The sequence below is a fragment of the Topomyia yanbarensis genome, chromosome 3 (assembly GCF_030247195.1).
Source record: "Topomyia yanbarensis strain Yona2022 chromosome 3, ASM3024719v1, whole genome shotgun sequence".
Classification (NCBI taxonomy): domain Eukaryota; kingdom Metazoa; phylum Arthropoda; class Insecta; order Diptera; family Culicidae; genus Topomyia; species Topomyia yanbarensis.
Window position 1 is genome coordinate 355,220,016 of NC_080672.1, and position 27,943 is coordinate 355,247,958.

Sequence of the window (27,943 nt, forward strand, 5' to 3'; positions counted from 1 at the left end):
TGCATTGCATGTTCACACGTCACGAAATCAGTCCTACTATTGCTAACTTTGCTTACAAATTTTAAAATATAAAGACTTATGTTTGGGGTGGGATTTTTTTATGGCGTGATTAACATTAACAGTAGGTACCAAAGCATAATAAATATTAGGAATTTTGTATCTTTCTTCAGCTGATCGCCACTTGGTCAAGTCTCCCCATAAAATCTTGGTCAAGTCTCCCCAACATTAGTTATTGCGTTCAATTTCATACGACTTCTAGTAATAACTATTCCAATGTTCCAGTTTATGTAAAATCATTTCACTACTTCACAAGGATTAAGATGGTATATTAGTCTTTTAATAGTAATTAGTAGTCGAGTAGATATGTCCATACAAAGTTTGATAAAAAATTACATCATTTATTGCAAATTTATTAATCACGTAATATTTTCTGCAAGGAAAGGATTTTTTACTCCAAACTTTCAAAATTACCTTAAGGGATCGAAACAAGTATAAAAATATTTTTGAAAAAAAATTAAGAATCGAATAGAAGACGCCATAGCCGAAAATAGAATTTTGCGCTTGGTCAAGTCTCCCCATGTTCCCCTACCAGTTCATATAGATTTGGTTGAAAATGTGTTTTAAAACTGAGTTCGAAATCGTCGATATACCCCGCTAACACCTTATTCTTAACTTTTTTGTACAGCCCTTCAGGAATGAGCGCAAATTTTGAACTCTATTGAAAATCCTTGTTCTCCACGAAAGAGGAAAAGTCAAGAAATTCTAAACTTCTAGGTGCAAAACATAAAAAATTATCGCATTTTGAAAGTTTATTTGGGGTCGTTTTGACCTCAACCCCTAAAGAAGCTTAAAGGGACAGGGTAAAATTTTATTAATCGCAAGCTTGCAAGTATCGCCATATTTGTCGACTTACCCTTTAAAGGGTTACATGATCCTTTTCGAAAGAAGAAAACAACAAACAGGAATTCGACAAAGAGAAATCGTAAAACTTTTTCCAAACTAATACTGATCGACAAAATACAACTCCTGTCAGCTTACTCACCTCGAGCAGCTCAGATGTCAAAAAGCAAAAGATACTATCCGGTCCGCCCCGCTATAGCATTTACGTGTGCACCAAACTAAAAAATCCCGTTGCGCACAACTGCAAGTGAAATAAGTGAATCACAGAATAAAATGCGGCCATTATCGGAGAACACATTTGCGATTGAATTTTCGTGGACCCGTCTTAGACCCACACTGCACGAGGTGGAACAATTGCTCAAGGTTAAAAAGGAAATGTCACACATACAGCTACGCCATACGAGGCGCGCAGTACTGTTAAAGTTCAACTCCTTAGACGATGCAGTGAAAACCAACATTCAACACGACGTCGAATACGAAAACGTCTAAACTGAGATCCCCATGTATATGCACAATGATCTGACGGAAATTCGTCTACACGAATTAGACATGAATCTTTTAATATGCACCGTGCTAGTCGCGCACTAGTACTGTTCATATTAAAAGATTCATGTATAAGTATGGAAAAGTGGAATCCGTCACAAACGACATTTGCAGAAACTTTTTCACTGGCTTTTTCAACGGTGTTCGGGTGATGCGAATACAGCTAAATCAACCTATACCTTCTTACTTATCTTTCGAGGGCAGATCATCTCAAGGTTTTAACTTCACCCAAAGAACGCTATGCACATATCCTGGGAAATTCTGTAACCAGACGGCACACTACGGTAAGCCATGCACCGTAAAAAAAACAAAGCAAATTCATTTACTAAAACCAACACCAATAAACAACCCTCGACATCCAGCCAAAAAACAAATGCCGGACATATTTCACGGTATCCCTAAGCTAACGTACCTAGGGAAGTAATAAAAAAAGAAGACGTCTATATCAGAATCACACGAAAACAAAAAAAGCACCGAACATCTTACAGCGAAAATCGAAGCTGCTCTAACGATGACGACATGGACGCAACCACAAATGAGGGACGATCACCAAGCAGCTAAACTTGATCATTGTTCACCACCAAGAAAGAAAATTTACACAAGAAGCGCCCAGGATAGACGGTAGCAATGGCATACGGTTGCTTTTTGATTTTTATCTTTCATGATCTTTGAAATGTATATTATTCGCAAGAGTAGGCGAATGACCCTAGAGGTTAAAGTATTAGTAAATAATAATAAAAACAACTAGAGTGTGCTGAGACCGAATTTTATTTTTCGGAAAATTGAGGATACATGGTGAAAAGTAGCCTTTTCCTCGTGATGCATAACGAATCATAATGATTTATATGTTTAAGGACGTATATTTGAACTACTTTGGTATTCTTTACATAATAAATGTTAAAGTATTGTAACAGGCAGTGAAACAGGTACAAAGTTTAAAAAAATCGCGATAAGTTTTGTAAGAAACATTAAATCACACCCCAGGAAACGAATGCATTTTTTGACATTGATGTTCAACAATTCTACTACAATTTTGGAGAATCAAGTTCTCTCCAGCGCCAGCATCCATTAGTAAGTGCAAGACCGAATTCGAAGATGATGAAAACTCAGAAACAGTTGTTCAAACTTTTAGTATAATTGTGAGTCAGTAAGTAAAACAAAAAAAATTAACATCTCTTGACATCAATAGAGCAACTTCACCTGTAACATTTCGGATCACGAAACAGACAAACGGTAGCGGGTACGGCAGAAAGAATTTATTATTAAATTAATTTGATCTCCACCCCCACTTTACCCCTTTATAAGCAAACAGTTGCCATACTATCTCTCTAAAGTGCAACGAGATGCAGTTTCCCAGTAGTGGAGTTGTCCAGTGCTGTATATTTTCCTCCGCAGGGTAGGATAATCGGCATGCTGCTGCAGCAGGGGAACAGAAGGTGTTCCACAATGTCGACCACCGACAATACAGTTTGGGCCTGAAGAGTGCGATAAAGTTGAACCTTAGTTTCATTTCTGCTGCTGCTACTGGTTAATGTTTACTGGATGCAAGTGGAACGGGTAAGCTCCATCGTTACTATGAAGCAGCATCCTTGCGAGATGATCATGCTACTGTTGCAGCAGGCTCTTAGATATACGGTGATATTGACTGTCTTACGCCGGAATGGAACAACATTTTTCCGTCTTTCTATTACTTTTATTATGGCATTAGTCTCATTTTCAACCCGTTTTGCACATTAAATAGTTGTAACAGAAGAGAACAGAAGTCCATCTCGTACGTTAAAGTTGTGTAAAAATAAACGGTTTATTCAAAAGTAATTCACCATATCATCACAAGGCGGCGCTAGTGTTTTAACGGTTATTCGTTCAAATGTTTGCACAAACGTTATAAACTTATTTCTTCGAACAAGGATGTCATTTTATTAGGACAACGTGTACATCAATAATATTCACCGGAAATGCCCTTCCATGTAGGCGTCGATTCTAAAGCTTTCGAGTGCGGAAACTGTGATGAATAGATTCTACAGCACCGCAATTAAGCAATGATTCAATTTGGTTCGACGAACTTTTGCACCCTGGACGTCAGGCTGGCATTGTTCGTCGCTTTTCTCCTGATGGGTGCAGGACATTAGAACGGGAAAGTATCATGCTGTACCATCATTACGACAGTTATCGTTCACCGGAACGAGAAAGTGTCAGCAATTAGGCAAATTAAGGAAGTAACTTTCGTTCGTTCAGAAGCTCCTCCAGTCAAGACGTTCTGCTCTTGTTACTTTTATTTTATAGTTATTTGTTTTGCTTCACTTTTCCTTTAAGTTCTGGAATTAATTTTCCGCTATGTCTTATAGTGAAGGAAAATCACTTTGCACACAGCACGCCACTTGCTCTAAGCAGAATGTAATTCTATACCGACTATCCTTGACAGACAGACACTTGATTTCACTCTCCCCTTTGAATGTCCTAAATCACATTAACGAAAGTGTCAGCAGAACACAAAGAGTCGAGAAAAGACGGAGTGTCAATGGCACCGAATGAGCCGGAACCGTTATTTGTTACATGGAAAACACAACCTTTCGTTGATGTTTTGTTGGCGGTTCGGCTGCACCGTGCCAGGAGGTTGACAGCTGACACAATGTTACTTTCATTTCTTACATTTGTCGTTTGGCTCTATTTTTCGTAAGTAATCTGTGTGAATTATTTTGACCATTCTATAATTGGATTTGTTTTGTGATTTTTTAACCTAAGAATAGAGAACTGACTCTCATAAACAGAGTTTGACTCACTTAGATGGGGTTTGAAAATATCTCAGCGCATGTGATGTGTTAAATGATACCACTCATCTTCCTGCGAATGGAAATCTCTGTTCCGGAGATACGGATTGACGAGAGCGGTTGCGTACAAAGATCTCATCTGAGCCGGTACCATCTTGATATCGCAATGGTTCACAATTTATTTCAGGCAGGGAGTGTAACTCCTGTCATCCGCTATGGAGATATACAGACTTTGACAGTAGCCAACATATGTGGGCCTAGCCGCTTCTAGGCCCATGTCGCCCGTGCAATAGCATTGGGTTGTTTTGATTTTAACAAAGGGAGATGTTGGTTAGTACAAAATGGCTGCCTAGCAGGGGCCTAATTTCAGGTCTATATCTATATAAGTTAATGACCTGTTTTTAGAGCTAAAGCTGACCCCATGGTGTATTCAGCGATGCCAGATTCTCGCGACATTAAATCCGTAGATTTGCTCTGCAAAGAAACAAAAGTATTTCAAATTAGGTTTTACACCAACCGGCATAACCCCACAAAATGATTAACTTCGTTTGACAATTCTCGGTGGTTTGTTTATATAGGAGTTACGTGAGTTCGAATGTGACAGATGAGCACCCGTTGCACTCGAACTCACGCAACTGACAAAGTAAACAAACCACCGATAATTGTCAAACGTGAACTTCATTCAGCAAGAGTTCATTCGTGTCGTCATCTTGCAGAACTCAATAGTGTTTTTCACCCCATTTAGGGATTGTGTGCCCAAACTCAATTCCAAGTTAAAGTTATATTCATTAATGAATTGATATTTAGTACTCTACAAATACTTCTTACTAGTAGGCAGCATTTTCAATACACAACAGCAGTAAAAAGCATTTTAAAATAGCAATCCAACCGACTTATTCAAGACGCACTGTTAAGGCCTATTTGTAACCTAAAAATTAGCAATGCTGAAAAATTTCTTAAAATTATATCACACAATGGATGAAAAGTATTTTTTAGTCCAGATTGTCCTTGTAAAGCTTCAAATTTTATATGACAATATCTATAGAATTGTTCAGTCTAGTCGAGGGTTCTAACGTCGCTCATGTTGTTCGTTCAGGAACCATTCTTGTTAGTTCTACAGTAAGAATACAAGTTTTCAAAATATTTTTTATGTCAGTAATTGTGAGATATCGTGATATTAGTTTCGTTCCTTTGCACAACAAATTTGTATCGCACCTTTGAGCGTTATATGGAACAACAAATTTGAAATCCCATCGCTTGGTTTCAACCGATTTAACGTGAGATATCTCTCTGGTTATTCTTTTTTAACCATCGTTATCTGCCCTTTTCGTTTCGTTTCACTTAATCGTACGCTGCCTGGAAATTCACAATCGGATGGTGAGTCAGCTTGTCGTATTTTCGAAATTTGTCTAAGATATATCGCAGAGTAAACGTCTGGTCCGTCGTAAATCGTCTGTTTTGGTATTCACCGTCACCCGATTCAGCCACGGGCGCAGTCTTTTAAACAGAACAGGGTGTTCATAGGCGATATTGAGGATTGTTATGCGATATTGAGGATCATGCAGTGGATTGCTTCGTCCTGCTTGTCACTCCCGACTTTTATATGTTCGAACGGGATTCTGTTATTGCCATCTGGTCACTTATTCTTAATACTTATTGGTGATTGTGCTATCCCAAATTTTTGTTATATTGTTCGTTTATATGACGCTATTCAATGCGGAGCCATTGCCTTTTATATATTTACAACAAATAAAGATAAAGATTTTTTCAATAGGCTAGTAGTATTTCCCTCGCGCAATTAACTATTGCGCGTGGAGCTTTTTTGTGGGGGGTATTTGTAGCAATGCCTGACGGTCATTCAGTCTGCTTCTTTGGTCGTCACTTCGTCCATGCTAACAACGCAGCAGTTGCCTTGAATTTAAAGGGTCAGTTGGCTTTGTATACTTCTTCGATTTGCTGACTACGGTCGTGAAACCTTCCGAAATGTCCCACATCAAATTGCACCACGGAAAAAACGCTGTAAAAAATTACCAAGTTTGTCCGATTCTTTTCAAACTTTCAGGCAATGCAATATAACCCATTAGTAAGTTTTTGGCATATTTATTTTATTCAACTACAACACCACAACCTTACGCTCGCACATTACGCTTAGCTCCCCTCATTAGTTTCTGTACAACATCTAGCTTCAGCTTATCCTGTACGGAAACCCATTTTTTCTTCATGTCTTCCTCAGATTTGACCTCCTTGGGATGCTTCCGTAGTGCCTGCTGAATTTTTCGATGTACCTTAGTTCCGGTTCATTTCCTTGGGTACGAACTTTCGCCCCGTAGGCTTCCTACCATTCCAGGACAACTTTTGAATAGTGGCTCGAAGCTAGATCCGGCCAGAAGATCCTATGACCCTCTGGTTATTTCAACAGAGGAAACAGTGGCTTCTGAAGACACTCCTCGAGATAGATCTCCCCGTTTACAGTCTCGGTAGTCAGGAAAGGCTTACTCCGTTTGCCACAAAAGCAAATCGCTTGACAAATCATGTATTTATTGGCAAACTTTGAAAATTTCTGCTTCCTTACTTCCTCCGGAACATCAAATTTGTGCTGGGTGGTGAAGAATAGTTGCCCCAGAAGCTACAGAATGTCCGCCTTGACGCAAGTCTTATTATCCATGATGAGATAATGAGGCTTCGTCAGCATCTGGGTGTACAGTTTTCACGTCCATGACTTTCCCACCATATTTTTCCGTTCGTCACGATTTGGAGCCTTCTGCACTTTGTACTTTGTTCCTCCCGGCCTTTGGCTCTCTGAACCAAAGACTTGGACAGATTCAACTTTTTAGGCACACCCCTGACCGAAGCATTGGATTACGCTTAAACTCTTTCACTACACGCTTGTGATCCTGACCACTAACATCCATTCTGCCTGCATTTCTCCTTCCATTCGATGCTCACAGTTTAGTAGTATATTTTAATCATACGACTCACGGTTGATTGCACGATTCCCAATTGTTTTCCGATGTCCCGATGAGTGTCGCAAAATGAATTCGCGACGTTGCTTTTCGTTCCAATTTTCGACAAACTGACAGCTAAAGACGCTGAATTACTGAATAAAGCCTCGCCATCTTATCCCAACTAAATAAAATGGTTTTCTGCAAACTAGCACCACTGTCACAGCGTTAGCTTTAGTTGACTCATATACTACAGTTACCGCAAAGTTTCAACGTCGATAATTTAAAAATATTGGCTTTTTTTCGCTTTCCGGTAAACTACAACCTTCATGCGGAATGGGTTCGGTTCTGTGGTTTACCAGAAAATTACAACATAACGGATAGCTGCAATGGTTAAAGCAGCTTTTAGTAGGCACCGTAATGATAAAAGTTATACGTTTTATCTTGCCTTAGAGATTCGGTTCAGAAATTTATTCCAAATACTTTAACTCACTATCACAATAGATTCCAAAATTCATTAGTCAGATTGCAACATTTGACAAGTCTTCTGCTCGATTGGCATGACACTGACAGGTTTCGTGCTCGATTGGAATGACACTGACAGATAAATGGTAAACAAACGATTGACGTGACGAGTCTTTATCCAGAGGGATTCAGCGTCGTTCTGACAGCGATAAAAACACAATGTAACAAATACTTTCTAAACTACTTCTTCCCACATTTTCAAGAGAAAACATCCCGATGTGTTGTTTTGTGCAGCGTTTTTTTTCATGATGCAATTTGATGAATCTTTATCTACCATTTGCATCTTGTTTGGCGGTGCTATTTGTTGCTATAAAAGTACTGGATGTAATCGTTGATGATTCAATATAAGATTCTGGTTTAGCTGTCGTTGCTGGTTGGACCACTGCTTGCGTTTCAGCTTTCGGCGTTGAAGTCGAGATTTTTTTTGGTTATGGCAAAATTTAATGTATGCCAGCCGTGCTGGAGGGAATATTGCAGTTGTTTGCCTCGTCCTTAGTTCGTTTGAGGCAGCGCGTTCATTCAATTATTTTCGCTTCAAATTCAACTTCATAGATTACACAATTCACTTTTTCTCGAAAATGAAACAGATGCTACCTTCTGCTTTTAATTCCACAGAGCTCATATATAACATATGAATGTTTTGGTGGGTGAATGCATTAATATTGCCTCCGAGCTGAAGGCTTTAGACTCTGCTTTAAACTTCAGTCAAGATGCAGATTAAAGAATGAATAAGGCGTTGAAACTGAATCCTGGTTGCTGTTAATGCATCAGAAATGGGCAACAAAAGAGAGATTTTATACCACTGTTTTCCATAGTTGTTCGTAGAATTGAAACGTAACAGTTTGTTTGTTATATGGTCGGTGTTAAGTCAGACCGGACTAAGTCGCAAACATAAAAAAAAATGAGATAATGATGTCACTGGATAGGAAATTTCGTCAGCTACATTCGACTTTTCCCAGATTTGGAATATGTAACAATAATCAAGAATTATGACAAAAATTAATTTTCAATTATAATGTAAAGGATGCTACGATTCAAACTTTAAGCTCGTTTTTCTCGAAATCAATATTTTGTCACTTAGTCCGGTCTGACTTAACACCGACCATATGTGCCAGTTGGTTACATTTTCCAGGGTCACGAAGAAAGGAATGGAGTGTTCTCTCCGCATTCTCACAACCCAGACAGCGTAGGAAATGGGGAATAAATTCCTGAACACGTCTTTATCGGCGACAACTTCGTCGTCTTGCGACATGAATCTACGGATAACGCCATCAGGTTACCAGGAGACAAATCATGTAGTCTTCCATCGATCGCACCGCCCTTTTTGTAGACGGGGACCTTAATCTTAACTTAATCCTGTTCATAAAGATGTGTCATGCTGTTACTGTAGATAAATTGATCTAGTGAGGTACGAGCCATGCACACCAGAGCCAAATTTCGAACATGTTGAAGCTGAATGAGATTAATGTTATATCTGGCAATACACATATTCCCTTTTAACGTGACGTTGGTTGCTGGACAGATTTAGATAACTCTAATTGCTTTAGTAATAAAAGTTTTTCCTTCTCGTGTTTTTGATCGCTTTCATGGCAAAGTTTTCCTCATTTTTATTGTACCCTCATTCGTACGATGTGGACGACCATATCGCTCCTTTTTGACGTATAACCGCTGTAAGCATTCGCCTTCTAGTTTGGTCAAGTACAAATCCCTCACACCACCAGAACATGGTCAGAGGCGACGTTCGTTTCTCAGAAGGTCCTGACATCAATGACATCGGAGAAATATCCAGCTGATTTTGGATCGCGTTTTGCCATTCGGGATTTCCAGTTGTGCTTCTTAATAGCATTTCGTCTTAAAAAGTGCTACAGATATTCATATTTACATCGGGCCGCGTCGAGGTTGGTCAACCAATATTTCCAACTATCAAAGACAACTGTCACGATACTCAGTGTCCTTTTCGCTTTTACCTGAACCAGTGCCAATCGATCGACAAATCAGCTGTCAGGCTACGTGCACGAATCAAATATACGAATTAAAACAGTTATAACAGTTTAAACAGGATCCAAGATATCGATTCATCAACAGAGAGGAGAAAACGTTGCTTGAATTCTATGAAATAAACAATTTATCATTTGCAGATGAGACAATAAATTAAATTCTATTCAATACGACTTTTACTATAACTTTTGGAAGCCGTTTTATAAAGCAGGGTCTATATTCTCGAGTTGAATTTTCGATCGCTGGTATTTATTATCGCACAACGTGGTTTTGCGGATTCTCCATTTTGTTAAGATGATTTTCCAATAGAAAAAATAACTATCGATTATTGGCAACCTTCTTCAAAAATACACTGAGATAAATCCGTAGATTTCCGCAGAAAAAAATTAATTTCCGTAGATTTTATCTACGGATCCGTAGATCCGTAGAAAACCTCCAAATCCGTAGATCTACGGAGATTTCCGTAGATCTGACATCGCTGGTGTATTTAGGTTAACAAAATAAGGCACTAACAAAATCGGGATTTTCCTTCAACCAAAGCGTTTATAATATTCTTCTTTATTCCGTAAAAGTAGCCACAATTTTTCTGTTTCTTGAATACGGATCAATGCGTTAGCATTTTTGAGCCCTGAATCATTTATGTGTTTATAAGGTATAAAAATAAAAAGGATATGTTGGTAATGTCGTTCATCACCGAAAAACCGATGTGACTTTAATTGGTGAATATGCCCTGAATCCGGAACTTCCGGATTTGTCGATAGTGGACAATATATTTAAAGACTGTTTGAATGGTAATCAGTGGTCTAGACCTGCGAACCGTTGTAATTCTGGTGATCATTTCAATAGATGTTTAGCCCCTGAGGTATTACGATTGTAACGGTTCATTTGGGAAATTGCTGTGTGACCTTACACGCTCATTCATAACAACTCAAATTTGAGTAGCCAGCCACTCAATTTCATAAAAAGTGCACATAGTCAAAAATTGAGTTTTCCTCGTTTACTCAATATTGAGTTTGGGATAAAAATGTCAAATTTGAGTACATTTTACTCAAGAGGGAAACACAGAAAATAATCATTCCGCATTTTTAATAAAACTACAAAGATATTCATTGGCATGTCAAATATCATTTACCTGATCCTCCAGACCGTTGTCCAGGTTTTTGCGATGTTCGGGAACTTAATCGGCAAATTGATCGGCATCTTGTATAAATTGCCGAAACTACAAAAACACAACTGGAAGCAATTTTTGAAAGCAAGCAAAACTCAATGAAACTTACCTTCTAGTTTTATGAACTATCATCGGCTTTAACTTCAGGCTCTTTTTAAAAATTTTTGATAGTATTTTTTTCACTCAGAACTTTGAAAATTTTATGATTACTCAAGAAATGAGTTAGTTCTACTCAAATTAAAACTCATTTTTTGGCATATTACTAATACTTTTGAAATTGAGTGCTCCGAACTCAGTAGTTTTAAATGAGCGTGTACCAACCCAGGGACAACTTGACAGATAGTGCTTGTTTCATATATGTACCATCGATTTTATTGTGGCGCTAGTATGCCTTCTCTGCACGAGTACCACGAACAACGAAACGAAAAAGTTTCAAGAGAAAAGCGTGTTTCGTTACATGTGTTATGAACGCCGTCAATGCGGCTAGAACGACATTTATAAAAAGCGTATTCCAAAATGTGGATAAAGAAAACTATTAATAGGGAATAAATTTATCCCTAACTGGAAACCGTCAGCAAAGTTATATAAATCTTATTATAAATTTAGCTGGAAGTTGTTGTTTTTAGCAACCGGCTCTTTTCGTTCCTAAAAATGTTTTAGTTTTCTTGTTGTGTGAAGTTTGTAATCGGTAAATCAATTTGCTTATGAGTTCAATATATGGGAACTGTCAAGTTGTCCCCGGGCTGGACCTTACTAGCCAACATGTAACTCATCTGAGTTGGAAACACCGTTCCATACGGTCTAAACAGTGCGCGTTCTCGAATTTTACACGGTGTTTTGGCGTGTTTTTCGCGAACGCCGCGATCCAATCTAGTGCAAAAAGACGAGTGAAGTGGTTCTTAAGTGACTAACAGCGAAAAATTGGTGCAAATCGGTGAAGAAACAGCTGAAATAAGTGCATTTTAGTTTACGCACGCGGCAATAAAATCAAAACAAACAGCCATCGCTGTGGCTGCCAGTGCGGTCGCCCGGCTAGTTTCATTCACTGGCAACATAAACATAAACATAAACATCCGAGAGAGCATCCTGATTCTTTGGCGATTAGGTCACTTATGAACACTTTTTACCTCGAAAAAAACGATTAATTTAACAATGACCGAACCGAAACAAAACTTATGGCAACAGAAAGGCCCACTACGTCATTTGTTTGTGCTTTTCTTCTTCATATCCTCTTGTTTTTTCGGCTTCATCAAAGAAGAATGACAACCGCACTCACACACAGAAAAAATGTGCACACCTGTATCCGTCTTGGGCTACGTGTGTGACGGTGACGGTGGGCTGGAAGCAAGCTTTTTTTTTCAAGTTGGAAAATTGACGAAAAGTTAAAAAAAAAGAAAAATATTTTTTTTTCTTGCTTCGATCTGCCGAAGAGAGTGGTACAGTGTGAATTGGATGCCACAGTGCGTGCCAAAAGTATTGGAACGGCGAAAAAAGGAATAAATTGCAAAGTGTTTTTTGCGCGTTTTATTCATTAAAGGAAACGTAGAAGCGAAAAAAAGGTAGTTGCGATTCTGCTTACCTACAGTGTGTCCCAAAAGTGTGGGAACACTTCGAAAAAGTCGACGTTGAAGGGGTGACCCGGGAGGGTCAAGAACGAGAAGACTACCAGAGTATATGGAACAAATTCTGCGATTTGACGTTCCTGCAGTTAAAGACGTTCCCGTTCATTATTGGCAAATCGGTTGAGATTGTCGCTGGAAGTCCAATTGAAGGTGCGAATACCGAAGCTCAAGGGACACGGTATACCCTTCGAGTTCGGAACCCAGTCCAAGTGGCCAAACTGACAAAAAAGATCAAGCTAATTGACGGTACTGATGTTGCGGTTGAATCTCAACTGAATCTGAACGTAAGCAGATGTGTTATTTCCTGCTACAATCTGATTCACCTTGAAGAGAAGGAGGTTTTACAAGAAATTATAAGCCAGGGTGTGATTCGTGTACAGCGAATTACACGAAAAGAAGAGGAGAAAAGAGTGAATACGCCAGCGCTTATCTTGATCTTTTGCAAGACCACATACCCGGAATACATGAAGATCGGTTTGCTTCGCGTTCCTACCCGCCCATACTTCCCAAACCCGATGCTTTGTTATGTTTGCTTCAAATACGGTCATACGCGTGTTCGCTGTCCAGGCCCGCAACGTTGTGCTAACTGCTCTGGAGAACATCAAGTCGAAGAATAATGTCGAGCAGCCCAGTTTTGCATAAATTATAAAGGTGATCACCAACCAACAAGCCGCCAATGTCCAAATTACAAAAAGGAAGTAGAGGTCATAAAAATAAAAAATCCGCGACAATTTGACATTCCCGGAAGCGCTCAAACGAGCTGAACAGCAAAATCTAGGAAGTTACGCCCAGGCTGCAGCGCAATCAAACGAGATTCTGAATAAATTGAAAGAACTGGAGCAGACAATGAAGAAGAAGGATGAGCAGATCGTAAAACTTCTGGCAGAGAACAAACGCAAGGACGAGAAAATTGAGCAAATGATGGCGTACATCAAACAACAGTCCGCCAGCCAAGAAAAACCACAGCACAGCAAAAAACAGAAGCAAACAAACCAGCCAATCGGGCCTGTAACGAGATCCAGGAACAACTCACCAGCGACTAATACGGATTCAAAACGAGGAAGACCGCAGAAGCAACATACCCCGTTCAACAAACCCACGACAACCTCACCGGATAACTGAAGTCCACCACCAAAAAGAACCACTGCCACTACCACCAACGAAACTATGGATTATTCAGACGATGAAATTGAGATTACCAAGACGCCTCCTAGCCAGCCTCTTCGATAATTCTCTTTTTCATCAACGTTTGGATACCAAGGACAACCCACGCACGAATACTGACCACGAGATAGATCGGTTTGGAAAAGAGGAAAGTGTAGTACTCCTTCCAACGCAAGCACAGCAGGATGAAGGAACTATCCGGGCCGTCATACCCCAACCCGTTGGTAGTGAATTCACCTCTGTGGCCACGACTTCAACTTACAAACCAGAGCAACCCGATCGTCATCTACAAGAAAACGAGCACAACTACACAAAGTCTATCCCCTGTACTGATCGCAGTCGGTGTTCGTGAGCATAATAGTGTAGTTTGTACGACAGAGGTTGGCACTGTGGGGCTGGACCTTCCTCAGGTCAGTTCCGAAGTTGTCAATCTCATCGTTTGATGTTCTTTCAGGTTTGAATGACAACATCGACGAGACGCCCCTTCCATATCACCACTGGCTATCGCCTGGAGAAGGCCCATCGAGATCATCGTTTCGAGATGGAACAGCTATAACAACGAAAACTACACAAAGTCTTTCCCTAGTGCCGGTCGCTGTCGGTAGTTCTGAAAGAAATTGTGTAGTAGTTTCGACAGCAGCTGGCACTGTGGGGCTAGACGTCCCACAGGTCAGTCCATCTTCAATTCAGCTCCGAGTGAATTCTGTTGCGGCTTCTACCGTTACAAATGTGACCAGCAGTAACCGGTTTGGGGAAGAAGAGTATTTTCTTCCCCACTTCATCATGAAGGGATCGACCGGGGGAAGAGGACTGTCCCTACTTAGCAGATATGCAGTCCTCGCAATTCTCCTTCTGGCTTTCCGCCGGCGAAGATACACCGCAACAACAGCAGAAGCACCAGAGCATCGATATCCCGGTTGAAATCAGCGCAACCACGCCCCGGTATCAACGAAACATGCCGGCGAGAACTCGCAGGCAATCATCTTCGCCATCAACATCGTCTTCGTCAGTGACTTTCGCCAATCGAGACAGCAGATGCTTCGCCCTTCAATGGAACATCCGGGTCCTGCGAGCCAACATCAGCGAGCTTAAACAGCTGATCTGCGAGTACGGACCGAGCCTGATAGCGCTTCAGGAAACAAAAGTTGTCAATCGAGTAGTCGCAGCAGATTTCATCGGCAACAACTACACTCTTTTGCTGAAAACTGGGAGTTGTCGATACTGGCAACAAGGTATAAGTCTTGCCATCCGGGATGGCGTTCCATTTGAAAGAATTGATATCGACGACAGTATACAAGCAATCGCAGTTCGGATCCAACTGCCACACCAAATGACGGTGGTGTCGATGTACGTCTCTCCCAATACTCAACAGTGTCCAGAACAGCTGGGTGACTTCCTCGAAAAGCTTCCACGTCCAGTGCCTATACCAGGCGACTTCAACATGCACCATATTTGTTGGGGTTCCACGAAATCTACCGCACTAGGACACTTCATCGCAGAAAAAACTTTGACGGAACAGCTAGTCATTCTCAACGACGGGTCACATACCCGAATTGATCCAGCTTCCAGTACCACAATCTGATCCGAAGCTGTGGCCTCGAAATTCATCTGGCGAACGCTTCCGGATACCCACAACAGTGACCACTTCCCCATAGTCGTCTCAATCCCCGGATTGTTTCAGCTTCCAACAAAAAGGCGGCAATGGCTGTACAACCAAGCGGATTTGACAGCTTACTTACGACTGTGTGCCATCGCTATACAACCGGGCGTCGATATCTCAACAGAGCGTTTCGTCGAACAGTTGATCACTGCTGCAAATACTGCAATACCACGCACTACTGGTAATGTAGGGCCCAAAGCTGTTCCATGGTGGTGTCCGGAGGTGAAAGCAGCCATCAAAAAACGTAGAAAAACACTCAGAGCACTGAGACGTATCCAGAAGACCCACGAAAAGCTGATGCACTTAAAAGCTTCCAATAATCGCGGGCGGCAGCGAGAACGCCAAGCAGCGATCATGGGAAGACTTTGTCGCGAAGATATTTTCAAGTTCTACTACGTCAGAGATGTGTCAGACAGTGAACACGCTGAGAGGGAAACGTAAGCATAGCTCAACTGTCATTAAACGATCCAGTGGATACACTGACAAGCCGGAAGAAGTAGCTGATGAACTGGCTGAACACTACAGCAAAATATCCGCAACCTCCAGCTATCTACAACTGTTCCAACGGAAGAAGGAAAAGGCCGAACGAAACCGAATACAATTTTCACCAGACACCGGCGACATATATAATTCCGAATTCACACTGAATTAGTTGCTGTGGGCACTCGACAGAGGGCGGAGCGGGTCTTCAGGACCGGACTGCATCGGTTATCCAATGCTTCAGCAACTGTCATTGTCGGTGAAAATTTCCATGCTATAGCTCTTCAACAGAATATGGTGCAGTGGCGTATTCCCATCCTGTTGGAGAACTGGCATAATTGTGCCAATCCCAAAGCCAAATTCGAGCGACACGGGTCCATCTGATTTCCGACCGATCACGTTAACGAGCTGTATGGCAAAGGTATTTGAGCGGATGGTGAATCGACGGTTGACTACCGAGCTAGAGTCGAACGGGCGTCTCGACAAACGACAACACGCTTTCAGGTCCGGTCGGGTGGCTGACACATACTTCGCGGAACTAGAGAGGTGTCTACCTGACCGCGATGAACACTGTTTAATAGTGTCTCTTGATTTGTCGAAGGCTTACGACACCACCTGAAGATATGGCATAATACGCACACTAAAGAAATGGCAGATACGTGGAAGAATGATAAACATCATGAACAGTTTTCTGGCCGAAAGAACGTTCCAGGTCAACGTGGAGGGGCATTTGTTGCCAGCACATCCGCTGGAAAATGGTGTGCCACATGGCTCAGTGCTCTCGGTTACGCTGTTTCTCGTGGCTATTCAACCCATCTTTCGCGTTGTTCCGAACTCCGTACATATATTGCTGTACTAGCATGGAGCTATACACAATAATTATTACAGTCAATCCATGGAGCCGACTGAATCCTAATAATCACCTCTCCCGATGTTGAAATGTAGTCTCCGGCCATCAAAAAGGTTGACTAGTAGAAACCGACTGAAATCACAATTCTTTCTGTTCAAGATTTCCTGTTCGGTGCATGAAATTAGCGGTAACCATTCACGAACTGACTTCAGTCGGAAGTTTAAAAATGCGGGTTTTTGTTGTGTATCCTACTTTCTAATAATCAGATATGAAAACAATTACCACTGCTAGTAGCAGCTAACAACACAAACGGATTTATTCACCAGCCATGTACAGGTCACAAATAGTTTCTTCTCAGTATTGTATAGCCCTTCGTGGAGATGCTCCATTAGCTCTACAGAGCTCAACATAAATGGAAATGAAATAAATCCTTAGGGTACCTATATCCAAAGCTTTTTATCATATAAGTGTTCAGTTGGTGCACCAAATTGACGGCTCTGAATGAGATGTGCTGAAAAGTTTCACCATTTCCGAGATGTTTTCGAAACAAAATGTAAATCACTTTTTCGTTATTATTGCCTATCAAACATACTCCAAAATTTGATATTACATTTCTGAGCATATTTTCGACAAAAAGGCGAAAACATTGATAAAACCATGAAGTACCATGAAGATGAGCTATGGAGGACGTATGAGCTCTAGTTTACAGGAGATCTGCCAACTATTCTCTGAAAAGTTCGCGAGTGTTTTCTCCAACGAGAAGCTGACACCGACCCAGGCTTCACGCGCGGCTCTCAATGTACCTCAATCATACCAGTCTTTGAACTCTATCAATATCGACAATAATATGGTACAACTGGCGGTTAAGAAAATGAAGGCTTCAACCTCGGCAGGCCCAGATGGTATACCAACTATTATTCTAAAAAAATGCTCTGCCGGTCTAATTGAACCTCTTTGTCATCTGTTTCAATTGTCGCTAACAACCGGAGTATTTCCCGAACTCTGGAAATCCTCCTTCATGTTTCCAGTTCACAAAAACCGATTTAATCCACCTAGCAGTGAGATGAGACATTTCTTACACATATCACTGTTGGATTATTCATTAGTTTACAGAACTCATGCGAAGTAGTAAATCAAAATTATAAAATACACGAATCAAATTATATTAGCTTAATTAATGAAAATTTAGACTATATTTAGAAATAAGTATAAGATTAATAGAATGAATTGACTCAAACTAACAAATTGAATGAAATAAATAAATGGAATGACTGAACCTGAAATGAATAAAATTAAAGATATGAACAAAATGAATTAAATGAATCAAATGAATTGAATAAATCAAATAAATCAAATGAATAAAATTAATCAAATTAATCAAATGAATCAAGTGCAGAAAATGAATCAAATGAATTAAATGAATCAATTTAATTTAAGGGTTCAAATTAATAAAATGAATGGAAAGAACAAAGAAAATAAAATGAATAAAAAATAAATTAAATGAATAAATGAAACAAACGAACCAAATAAACAAAATGAAGTGAATTGACAAAATGAATAAAAAAGAAGAAAATGCATTGATTGAAATGATGAATTAATCGATGTTGTAAGTTGTTGTATACATTAATAGAAAAAATAAATTGTGTCAAAAAAATTATTTGGATGAAATGAATAAAACTGAAAAAATAGGTTAATAAAATGTTCTTCATTTTAAACAAAATGTACGAACTGGGAAAATGAATAGAATGCATTGAATGAAAACAGTGAATAAAATAAGTGAAATGAATGATATGACTAAAATGCACGAAATGAATAAACTGATCAGAGTGAATCCAAATGATGAAACGAATAAAGTAGATTAAATGAACGCTGATGAACAAAATTTCTAGGGCTTCTATCCTTTTTTTGTTTTAGTCTTTTCGTTTTCACGCTTCTTGACTTGACGGTGTCATTTTAAGATTATTTAGTGTTTCAACATTATTGATAGACCTTAAATAGTTATCAGGAACCTGGAACGTTCAATTTGCTTTGGAAATCAAAGTTTACTTTTTGGTCATATATTTCCGAAAAATATTGTGCAGAATAGAATTTGCTGGTCCAGTAATTTAACGCGCAATTGAATATAGTAAAGTGAGACAAGGTCACATGACACATTCTTTCGTGACGTTTACAACGATTTGACGAATCTTCATTCGACAAATATGTCATAACTTTATCAAATGAACGCCTACATCAAAACTTATTACAGATTCGGAAAGTAGACAAAATCTCACGAAAGCCCTTTGAACAGAGAGCAAAAGATGGAGAATGCGATTCGTAAAAGAGACAAGTAGATATTTCAAAGTTTTCATTTGAATTAAAATAAATAGTGTGAAGTGTCTAGGCTATGTCGATAGCATAAAAGGCGTGCATTCAGTTGATTATAATGCAGTCTCTTTCCAGTCATCCTTATAGTTTGCATATTGTTTCGTTCGGAATTCTCGTTCAGGAAATATGGATAAATAAGCCCTGGACAATCCATTACTGTGAAAAAGAAATGGTTCAAACTGTCAGGATGGCAAAAATGTAGTCAGATCAACTATCTGTCCAATGCATAAACTCTGATTGTAATCCTCGTTAATTTACTTGTACAATATGGAAAACTCGAAAGAAACGTGTGCTGAATTATCCAATGCCTCACTACTAATTGTGATTTCCGTTGAAACTTCAATTGAAGTGTACTCGGTATAGAGCAGATATAGACGACGATAAGTTAGAAGACACCTTGTACTTGCATCCCCCATTGAGAGTGGGGACTTTGGGAGACTTCTTTTCCCGGATCTAATTCGTGGATATTTTTGGGCTTTGATCCGTTATTTTTCATGAAAGTTCATACCAATATAATGTATGTACATTTTCAATAATAACATCACAAAAAGGTGTTCTTAGTTTTCACATGACATATTTTAGCATATGTTTTATTCAAAATTCAATAGAGATACGAAGAGTTGAAATATCGCACGTGGAATGTCCTACCTCCCATTTAAGTCACATATTTTTCTGAGATAGCCATGAATTTTCTTTATTATAGTGTTTATACAAGCTTTGAATAGAACTGAATTAAATTTGAGTTGATGTAGTTTTCGATGGTCACCTGTCTACCCATAGTGCAACGTTTCGAAATACCAATTTCACCTTGAAAATAGTTATAGTTTTCCCATAAGGCAAATATTTTGCAAATTTTCTCGGACAACAAATATTTTATTTGACATGTAGGATGTATTATTATTGTATTGTTTCCGCGAGTCTCTTTTACACTAAAATGCAAAGAAAATAATAGGATAACAGACAAAAAAAGTTTTGTTTTCTCAAACCTTCACAATTACATCGCACACATGAAATCAGCTTGAATATTAATAAAGATTAGCAGAGAATATAATCACACAACTTAGAAATGGATAGAGAAATAGCAAGATAGATGTGAGTCGTGAAAGTTGCCACCAACATGAAGAAAGAGAGAGAGAGAGGGAGAGAAAGAGAGAGTGAGATAGAGATGGGGAGGGCATGTGAGGCCATGCCAGACCTTATTTTTATAGGTATATTATGCGATATATTGATTCCTTAAATCCTTATTATAAATAATGTAAGTAGAAATTTTTGCGCCATAACCAATATAATCTAAATTTTGCAAAGAGTTAAATTTTTGCTAGAGTTTTGGGATTCAAAAATACAGTTTCTTTCGGTGATGCCACGAGTATAATTGTATGAGAAGTCTTATCTCACTACTAGGTGAATTACTTGATGAACTGTATAATTATATACCATCCAATATTTACTTCACGATTGAACGCAACGCCTAATCCAAGGGATAAATACATGAACTCTAGAAAAAAATCACTATGAACGCATTATTTTGTTTTTGAAGTGAACTTACATATTGATTTTTGTGAAATAGTTCAATTATTATATAGGTAATTCACAAAATGCTTTCATAATCGAGTTTCTTGAATCACGTAGATGTGTTTTCATACCCCGATGTTCAAAATCGGTTTAATTTTGCCCCTAAAACACCAGTAAAGCAATACTCTATATGAAACGGTCTCCTTTTTAATTAGTGAAAATTGGTAAGCGAGGAATAGAAATACAAAATTTTTAATATCTCCGTCGCTCGTGAACGGATTTTGACAATATAAAGCTTGATAGAAAGGTATTTTTACAAGGTCTCTAATTATGTGCAGTTTGTGGGACAGCGTTGCTTTGTTTGAAAGTTATTTACTAAAAACCTGCAATGTTTTGACAAAATAACCCATATCTCAGAAAATAAACAACATATCGAAAATCAAAAATAATAGTGTTAAATGGCAACGTTAGGCCTTTCATTTGAAACTAGTTTCATTAAGATCGGTTCAGCCATTGCTGAGATAATTACATGACATTTTGTACATACATACATACACACATACACACACACATACAGACATTGCACGGTGGGAAAAAATGGACCCAAAACGCCACTTTTTTTTTAAAAGGCTGGATGTCGTTTACCAGGTAAGGTTTTTCTTATGTAAAAAGGGCTGGAAAATTGATTGCTAGTATTCATAACGACCGCACGGTACGCTATTATGCCCGTTTTGCCCCAATGCATTGTCTCAATTTGTCGAGCTGAGTCGATTTGTATATGAATCTCGGCCCTCCGGGCCTTGGAAAAAGTTTTCAAAGTTTGAGCGAATCCTATACTTTGCTTTTGTAAGAAATGTAAAAAGTTATAATGAAAAAATGATTTTTGTGTGCCTCCCACAAACAACGCGCTTTATCCCAACACCATTACATTTTGGAGAGTTTGCATGTTTAGCAAGTTTTCTCGTAGTATAATTTTCTATAAGTTTGTCATTGACATTATGACTCTATATCGAAAGTTAGTGGAAATAAATTGTCTATCTCACTTTTAGGTGGATTATTCACAATTCAATATACATCAAAAGAAGAGGGCTTACATTCTGAAAAAATGTTCCTAACACACCAAATCGCTAAAATCAACTCCTAGAGCACCATTAACTGAACGCACGTTTTGGTACCATTGCGACCACTGTGATGAGTGTAATATAAATATGAATTATATGAAAAAGTTATTATAAATTTCTAGGAGAGTCATATGATGATCTGCGTATTCATATACCATCAAAATTCAAACTCGCGATTCATCGAAATGCGTAGTGCAAGGGAAAACACCTTAACTTTGGAAAAAGTTCGCTCTTTATCGTTGTAGTAAACTTACATATTAATTTTCCAGAAACAGTTAATTTATCGTTGAGTAAATTCACAAAATATTTACGGAATTGTATTCCTTGACTCACGTAGATGTGTTTTCATACCCTGATTTTCAAAATCGGTTTAGTTTTACCCCTAAAACACCAGTAAAGAAATACTCTGTACGTAACGATCTCGTTTTAGTTGGTGAAAATTGATAAGCGAGGAATAAAAACACAAAATGTTTAATACCTCCGCTGTTTGTGAACGGATTTTGACAATCTATAGCTTGTTGGAAAGGTATTTTCATAAGCTTTTCGTTTCTGTTTAGTTTGTGCGATATAATTGCCGTGTACGAAAGTTATTCGCTTCAAACCAGCCCTGTTTTGACAAAATTACCCATATCTCAGAAAGTAAACAACATATCAAAAAACAAAAATAATAGTGTCAAATGGGAGCATTAGGCCTTTCATTTGAAACTAGTTTCATTAAGATCGGTTCAGCCATTGCTGAGATAATTACATGACATTTTGTACATACATACATACACACATACACACACACACACACACACACAGACATTGTCTCAATTTGTCGAGCTGAGTCGATTGGTATATGAAACTCGGCCCTCCGGGCCTCGGAAAAAGTTTTCAAAGTTTGAGCGAATCCTATACATTTCTTTTGTAAGAAATGTAAAAAGGTGATAAAAAGGTAGTTGACAACTACCGTGGTATTACAACGCTAAGCGCAGTTCCTAAGCTCTTTGAAATGGCTGTGTTGGAACCCATCTCCAGCCACTGCAAACAGTATATCTCCGAGACTCAGCATGGATTTATGCCGAAACGTTCAACATCTACGAATCTTCTGTCGTTCACAACATATGTTACAGATGCTATGTCGGACGGCCTTCAAACTGACGTTATCTACACGGACCTTTCAGCTGCTTTTGACAAGATAAATCACGCTATTGTAGTGGCAAAATTGGATAGACTCGGCTTTGGTACTAATATTCTCCGTTGGATGCAATCGTATCTCAGTGATCGTCGTCCAGCAGTCAAGATAGGTGATTGTGTATCCGAAGAGTTCTTTGCTTCATCTGGTATTCCGCAAGGCAGCCGTCTTGGTCCATTGATTTTTCTTCTGTATTTCAACGACGTTAACTTTTGTTTAGAAGGACCACGGTTGTCTTTCGCCGACGACCTCAAGTTATACCATAGAATCCGGAATACTGATGATGCAGCTTTCCTTCAACGCCAACTGGAAACCTTTGCGGAATGGTGCGAGATCAACCGAATGACCCTAAACCCCAAGAAATGTACGGTCATTACGTTCTCGAGGAAAAAAACGCCAATTCGATTCGATTACTGTCTAGCTGAATCCACAATTGACAGAGCGAATTGCGTCAAAGATCTTGGAGTTTTTCTCGATGAACAACTGACGTTTAAACAGCATATCAGCTATATTGTCGCAAAGGCATCACGCTGTTTGGGGTTCATAATGAGAATATTTAAGCACATTTCAGATATTTACTGCTTGAAATCTCTCTACTGCTCACTCGTTCGATCAACTCTGGAATATTGTTCAGTTGTGTGGAACCCTCATTATCTCAACGGTGTCCATCGAATTGAGACAGTACAGCGCAGATTTGTTTGGTTTGCCCTTCGTCGATTGCCTTGGAGCTACCCTCACCAGCTGCCAAGTTATGAAAGCTGGGGTTTGCTTATTGGACTCGATACATTGCAAGTGCGACGGGATCTATTTTGTGCTATGACGATTTCGGATATTTTGCAAGATCGAATTGACTGCCCCGAGCTTCTCAGTGCGATAAACATGAACGTTCGCCCTCGCGCCCTTCGCAATAATTTATTCCTCCGATTACCTCTTCGCCGGACTAACTATGGAGTAAACGGTGCCATCATTGTTTTGCAGCGGACCTTCAACAGAGTTTCATCCGAGTTCGATCTTCACATTCCACGTAGCAGATTACAATTTGACTTTTTAAATAGATTAAGAAATTATCATTAGGACCACACTGTGTCTGTTGATATTAATTAATTATAAATAAAAAATGCCCTAACATAAAACACAGTTACATCAGACAGAAAGATAAGAATAAAAGTAATACAACAAAATACATAAGCGCTCGAAACGTTACACGATTTTCATTTCCATACCTGAACACTGGAATTTCTTAATTTGAAATCTGAAAAGGTACCAGGATACCCTGTTGGGCACATAACGGTTCATTTGATTAAGTCGTTGATATACAAAAGAAATAATATTACTACTTTGCGGGATGCTGATGTCTATGAGAGCAAGGTTGTTTCCCTCACCTTCAACGGATACAAATTGGTTTTTCATTTGTCTATGAATAACAGAATTAGTACTACCTCTGATACCGTAACATTCAAGATTGAAGAGACAATGCAGCTTTTCTTCTCAATATTACAAAAATATGGTTTGTATAATTTCTAACTCATGTGCCGTCATAATTTCTAGTTAAAATACATTTCCATATATCATATAAATATTTTCAAGCGCTGTTTAATTTTATAAACAACGTGAACACAGAATGGTGAAGTTGTATAAAATATGATCCACCTCAGGATTCACTCAACACCCATTCTTCCATATTAGAAATGTATTGCAAGGTACATGGCTTCCACCAAATACGTTCAAAAAGCATTTATATTTTCATAGCATCTAAACCATTTTTTCGTTTCCCTTCCAGACTCCCTCGTGATGTCCTGATACTACGAAGATGAACTGTACCGCACTAAACAGCAATCAAATCGAAACAACACCCAACAACCACCCTCGGTTGGCGGTCAGCACCGCCGTCACGAGAAATACCGTCGGGGTTCCAGTGTCGAGTGGATCCGGTTCAGGAATATTCTTCCATCATACCAACAACCTGCTAGATGTGCCCCGACCAAACAATTCCGAAGAGGAGAACTCTCCAACGGAGCTCAACAACTGCCGAAGATTGGCAGAAAAACCACCATTAGTGAGCCGCTGATATCTGTTTTAATTCACCGAACCACATGTACTACAATATTCAATATTTCAGGTTAAACGTCTCACGATGGGTATTCTTCGAACGGCAGAGGACAGTCGGCCACTAGTCCACAATTCTTCCCCCTCAAACTCTTCCGGTTCGTCCCAAACAATTTCGGACGGATACGTAAACGAAGGCATTTGTAACGAAGCGGCGGTAGAAGCGAGTATAGTTTTCAACAAATTCGGAAATTCTTGCCAACGGGCATTGACAGTGAACCAGGCCGCCGTGGAGGGATCACCCCGGTACAATCATAGTGCCGCGCCATGTCCTCAAGCTGGGACTGGATCCGCGAATCCACTGCGCAACGACAGTCTCAGCTTGAAGGAGCAGCACGAACTGAAGAGAGCTCCCTGGTTTCAGGCCGGAATACCCAGGGAGATTTCACTCGAGGTCCTCTGCAGGCAAAATCCGGGGGCTTTCCTCGTTCGTCAGAGTACCACGAAACCAGGCTGTTTCGCTCTGTCCCTCAGAGTACCACCACCGGCACCAAAAGTAGCGCATTATCTAATTTTAAGAACGATACGAGGTTATAAGATTAAGGTGGGTGCTAAAAAATGGCGCCGAGCTTATATAATATTAATATTCTATTCGATATTTTCAGGGCTTCACCAAGGAATTCAGCTCGCTACGCGCACTGATAACACACCATTCTGTGATGCCAGAGCTACTTCCTGTTCCGTTGGCACTCCCACGGCCTCCGCAAGCCGGTCAGCGACAGGAGGACCCCGAGACTTATGGTTCTCTAAACGAGTTCCAGAAAATTATAGGGGAATAGTGTACACATCTGCGTTTGACAAACACAACGTTGCCGTTACAATAATTATCTTCCAATTATTCTTCTCGAGATAGTTGATTTAAAGTTCGACTAGTCATCTAACCATTAGAAACAATCAATGAAATGTGTTAATCAGTTGGAAATGTTGTGAGCATATATAGGCAAACAAATTGAATTTGGCTTTAATCAAAACAGTGAGTTCAAAACACGAATGAAGGATCAATATAATCCAATGTTAAATTTAGCTATAGTGAAAAATAACATCTACATTCTAAATATACAATTATACAAAATAGGATTAAATGTTGAACAATTATAGGCGAATAAAAAACAATACTCAATAAAAATCTTGTTTGTATATTTAGATACCCATGGCAATCACTTTCAAAAATTGAGGAGTAGCAAACTTTATTGAGTGGTTTAACTAGCTTCAGTCTAAAATTTTTAGGCTTTGAAGCTCACAAATTCTGGTGAACTCTGAAAGCTCGAACTAAAACGGAGCGTGCTTCCGATGGCGGTTTGAGGCGTAGATTGAATGAATTTTGGTGTCAATATTCAACTAGACCCAGCACGCTGTCGTGTTCTATGCGAGGTTCTATGGTTGTTGGTTCATTACATAGAATTTCAATTAAAGAGTGTTCTGAATAAAATTTAATCACTAGAATCACTAATCAATTGATTGTTTTCAAATTTTTAGGCAATAAAATAAAACATATATGCTTTTCCATGTTTCTTTTATTCAATTTTATAGTCATATTCAAATACACGTACGCTCCTCTTAATACTGCTCAACTTGTTTTTGCTGGAAAATTCATTTTTTCTCATTTCTGCTTCCAATTTCACTTCCTTGATATGCTTCCGGAGTGCCTGCTTCATGATTGCCCAGTATTTCTCATGTGGCAGCGATTCCACTACATTCGGGGGTTTAAGGTACTAAGGCACAAAATTTATCTCCTAATACTCAAGCATTCCGGCAAAATCCAGACACAAAAGTGTAGAGCCATCGTAAGACCTCATAAGTGAAAGTAGGCGCTTTTGAAGGCATTCTTCCTCATACACCTGCACATTGATCGTTCCGGTTGTTACGTTTTCCAAACGAGCAAATTGCCTGCCTAATCATGTATTTTTTGACAAACTTATGTATGTTCTGCTTCCTAACTTCCTCAGAGATGTCAAACTTATGACCAACAGTGAATAAGAGGGGCCCGGGAAGCTGGGGGTGAAATTGGACCATGACCATGAGGGTATTATGGGCTTTTCGTATGCTCAGGGTCTTTTCCTCAATACTGAGGTATGGCGTACCGACCTGGGCTGCTGCACTGAACTCAAAGCGGAACCGAACGAAGTTGACAAGTACGTTTTGCCTAATGGCAGTTCGTGTCGCGAGAGCGTACAGAACGACATCATCAGAGGCAGTATGCGTCATTGCCGGGATGATGCCTTTTGCAGCCTTTTGCATCACTCTGGTTAAGGACGTGGAATGCTGCCAGCGAAAAAATGCACGAAATGCAAGGGGGCTGGTCAGAGCGGACTCGTTGGCTAAGTGGTAGTGGCAAAGTGAGACAACGCGGGTAAAGAAAGGTGAACCCACCGACTCGGTGCGCGTGCATAGAAACCATGGCGAGGATGCTTCCGGAACTACCTGAATCGGTTTGGACATGCTTCGGTGTCGATCGCTCCCTCCCCAGACGGCTAAATGGAGGTCGAATTAACTCCTAAGGCTCTCCCCCGACCCGAACAATATCCAGAGCTGACGGAACGGTTCTCGGCTGTGACCGAAACAAAAACGGTCCGCTCAGACAGGCTCAGGGTCGTGCTGACTAACTCAAAGTAGGCAAACGATATTGCTTGTTGCGTGCACTTTACGAAGGACTATAATGTGTATATTCCAGCTGTAAAAGTACAGTCTGAAGGCGTCGTTACCGATGAGAGTTTGACATGCTGCAGTATGGGGTTGGCCGGGTCGAGCAAAGGTTTCGGGAGAGCAATAGCGCCAGGGAACTCTCCGCAGGAATAAACTTGATCCACCGCCGAGGAGTCGAAACGCCAGCAAACCGGACACCACGCTCCATCCGGAATCGCCAGACCGACTACGGCACCCCACCGGTTGTTCCGATAGAAATATAGCGAAGACCAAAGAAGAATCGGTATTGGGAGAACTTTTTTCACCAAGGAACTCTCCGTCAGCGCTGAGGACTAGACCGAGTAGACCGCGACGAGACACCACCAGTCGCGGGTCATCGGGACACCGGACGTCCTGC

General features: G+C 39.8%; 1 protein-coding gene across 1 annotated transcript in view; it reads left to right on the plus strand.

Moving 5' to 3' along the window:
- The window catches only part of LOC131690099 (EGFR adapter protein-like), a 228,623-nt gene extending 202,607 nt beyond the window's left edge, over window positions 1-26,016 (plus strand). The window contains exons 4-6 of the mRNA XM_058975633.1: window positions 24,578-24,853; window positions 24,917-25,447; window positions 25,509-26,016. Of these exons, the coding sequence (XP_058831616.1) occupies window positions 24,608-24,853; window positions 24,917-25,447; window positions 25,509-25,682 (951 nt within the window). The 5' untranslated portion in view covers window positions 24,578-24,607 and the 3' untranslated portion in view covers window positions 25,683-26,016. The remainder of the gene's footprint in view (window positions 1-24,577; window positions 24,854-24,916; window positions 25,448-25,508) is intronic.
- Window positions 26,017-27,943: the final 1,927 nt, after the last annotated feature.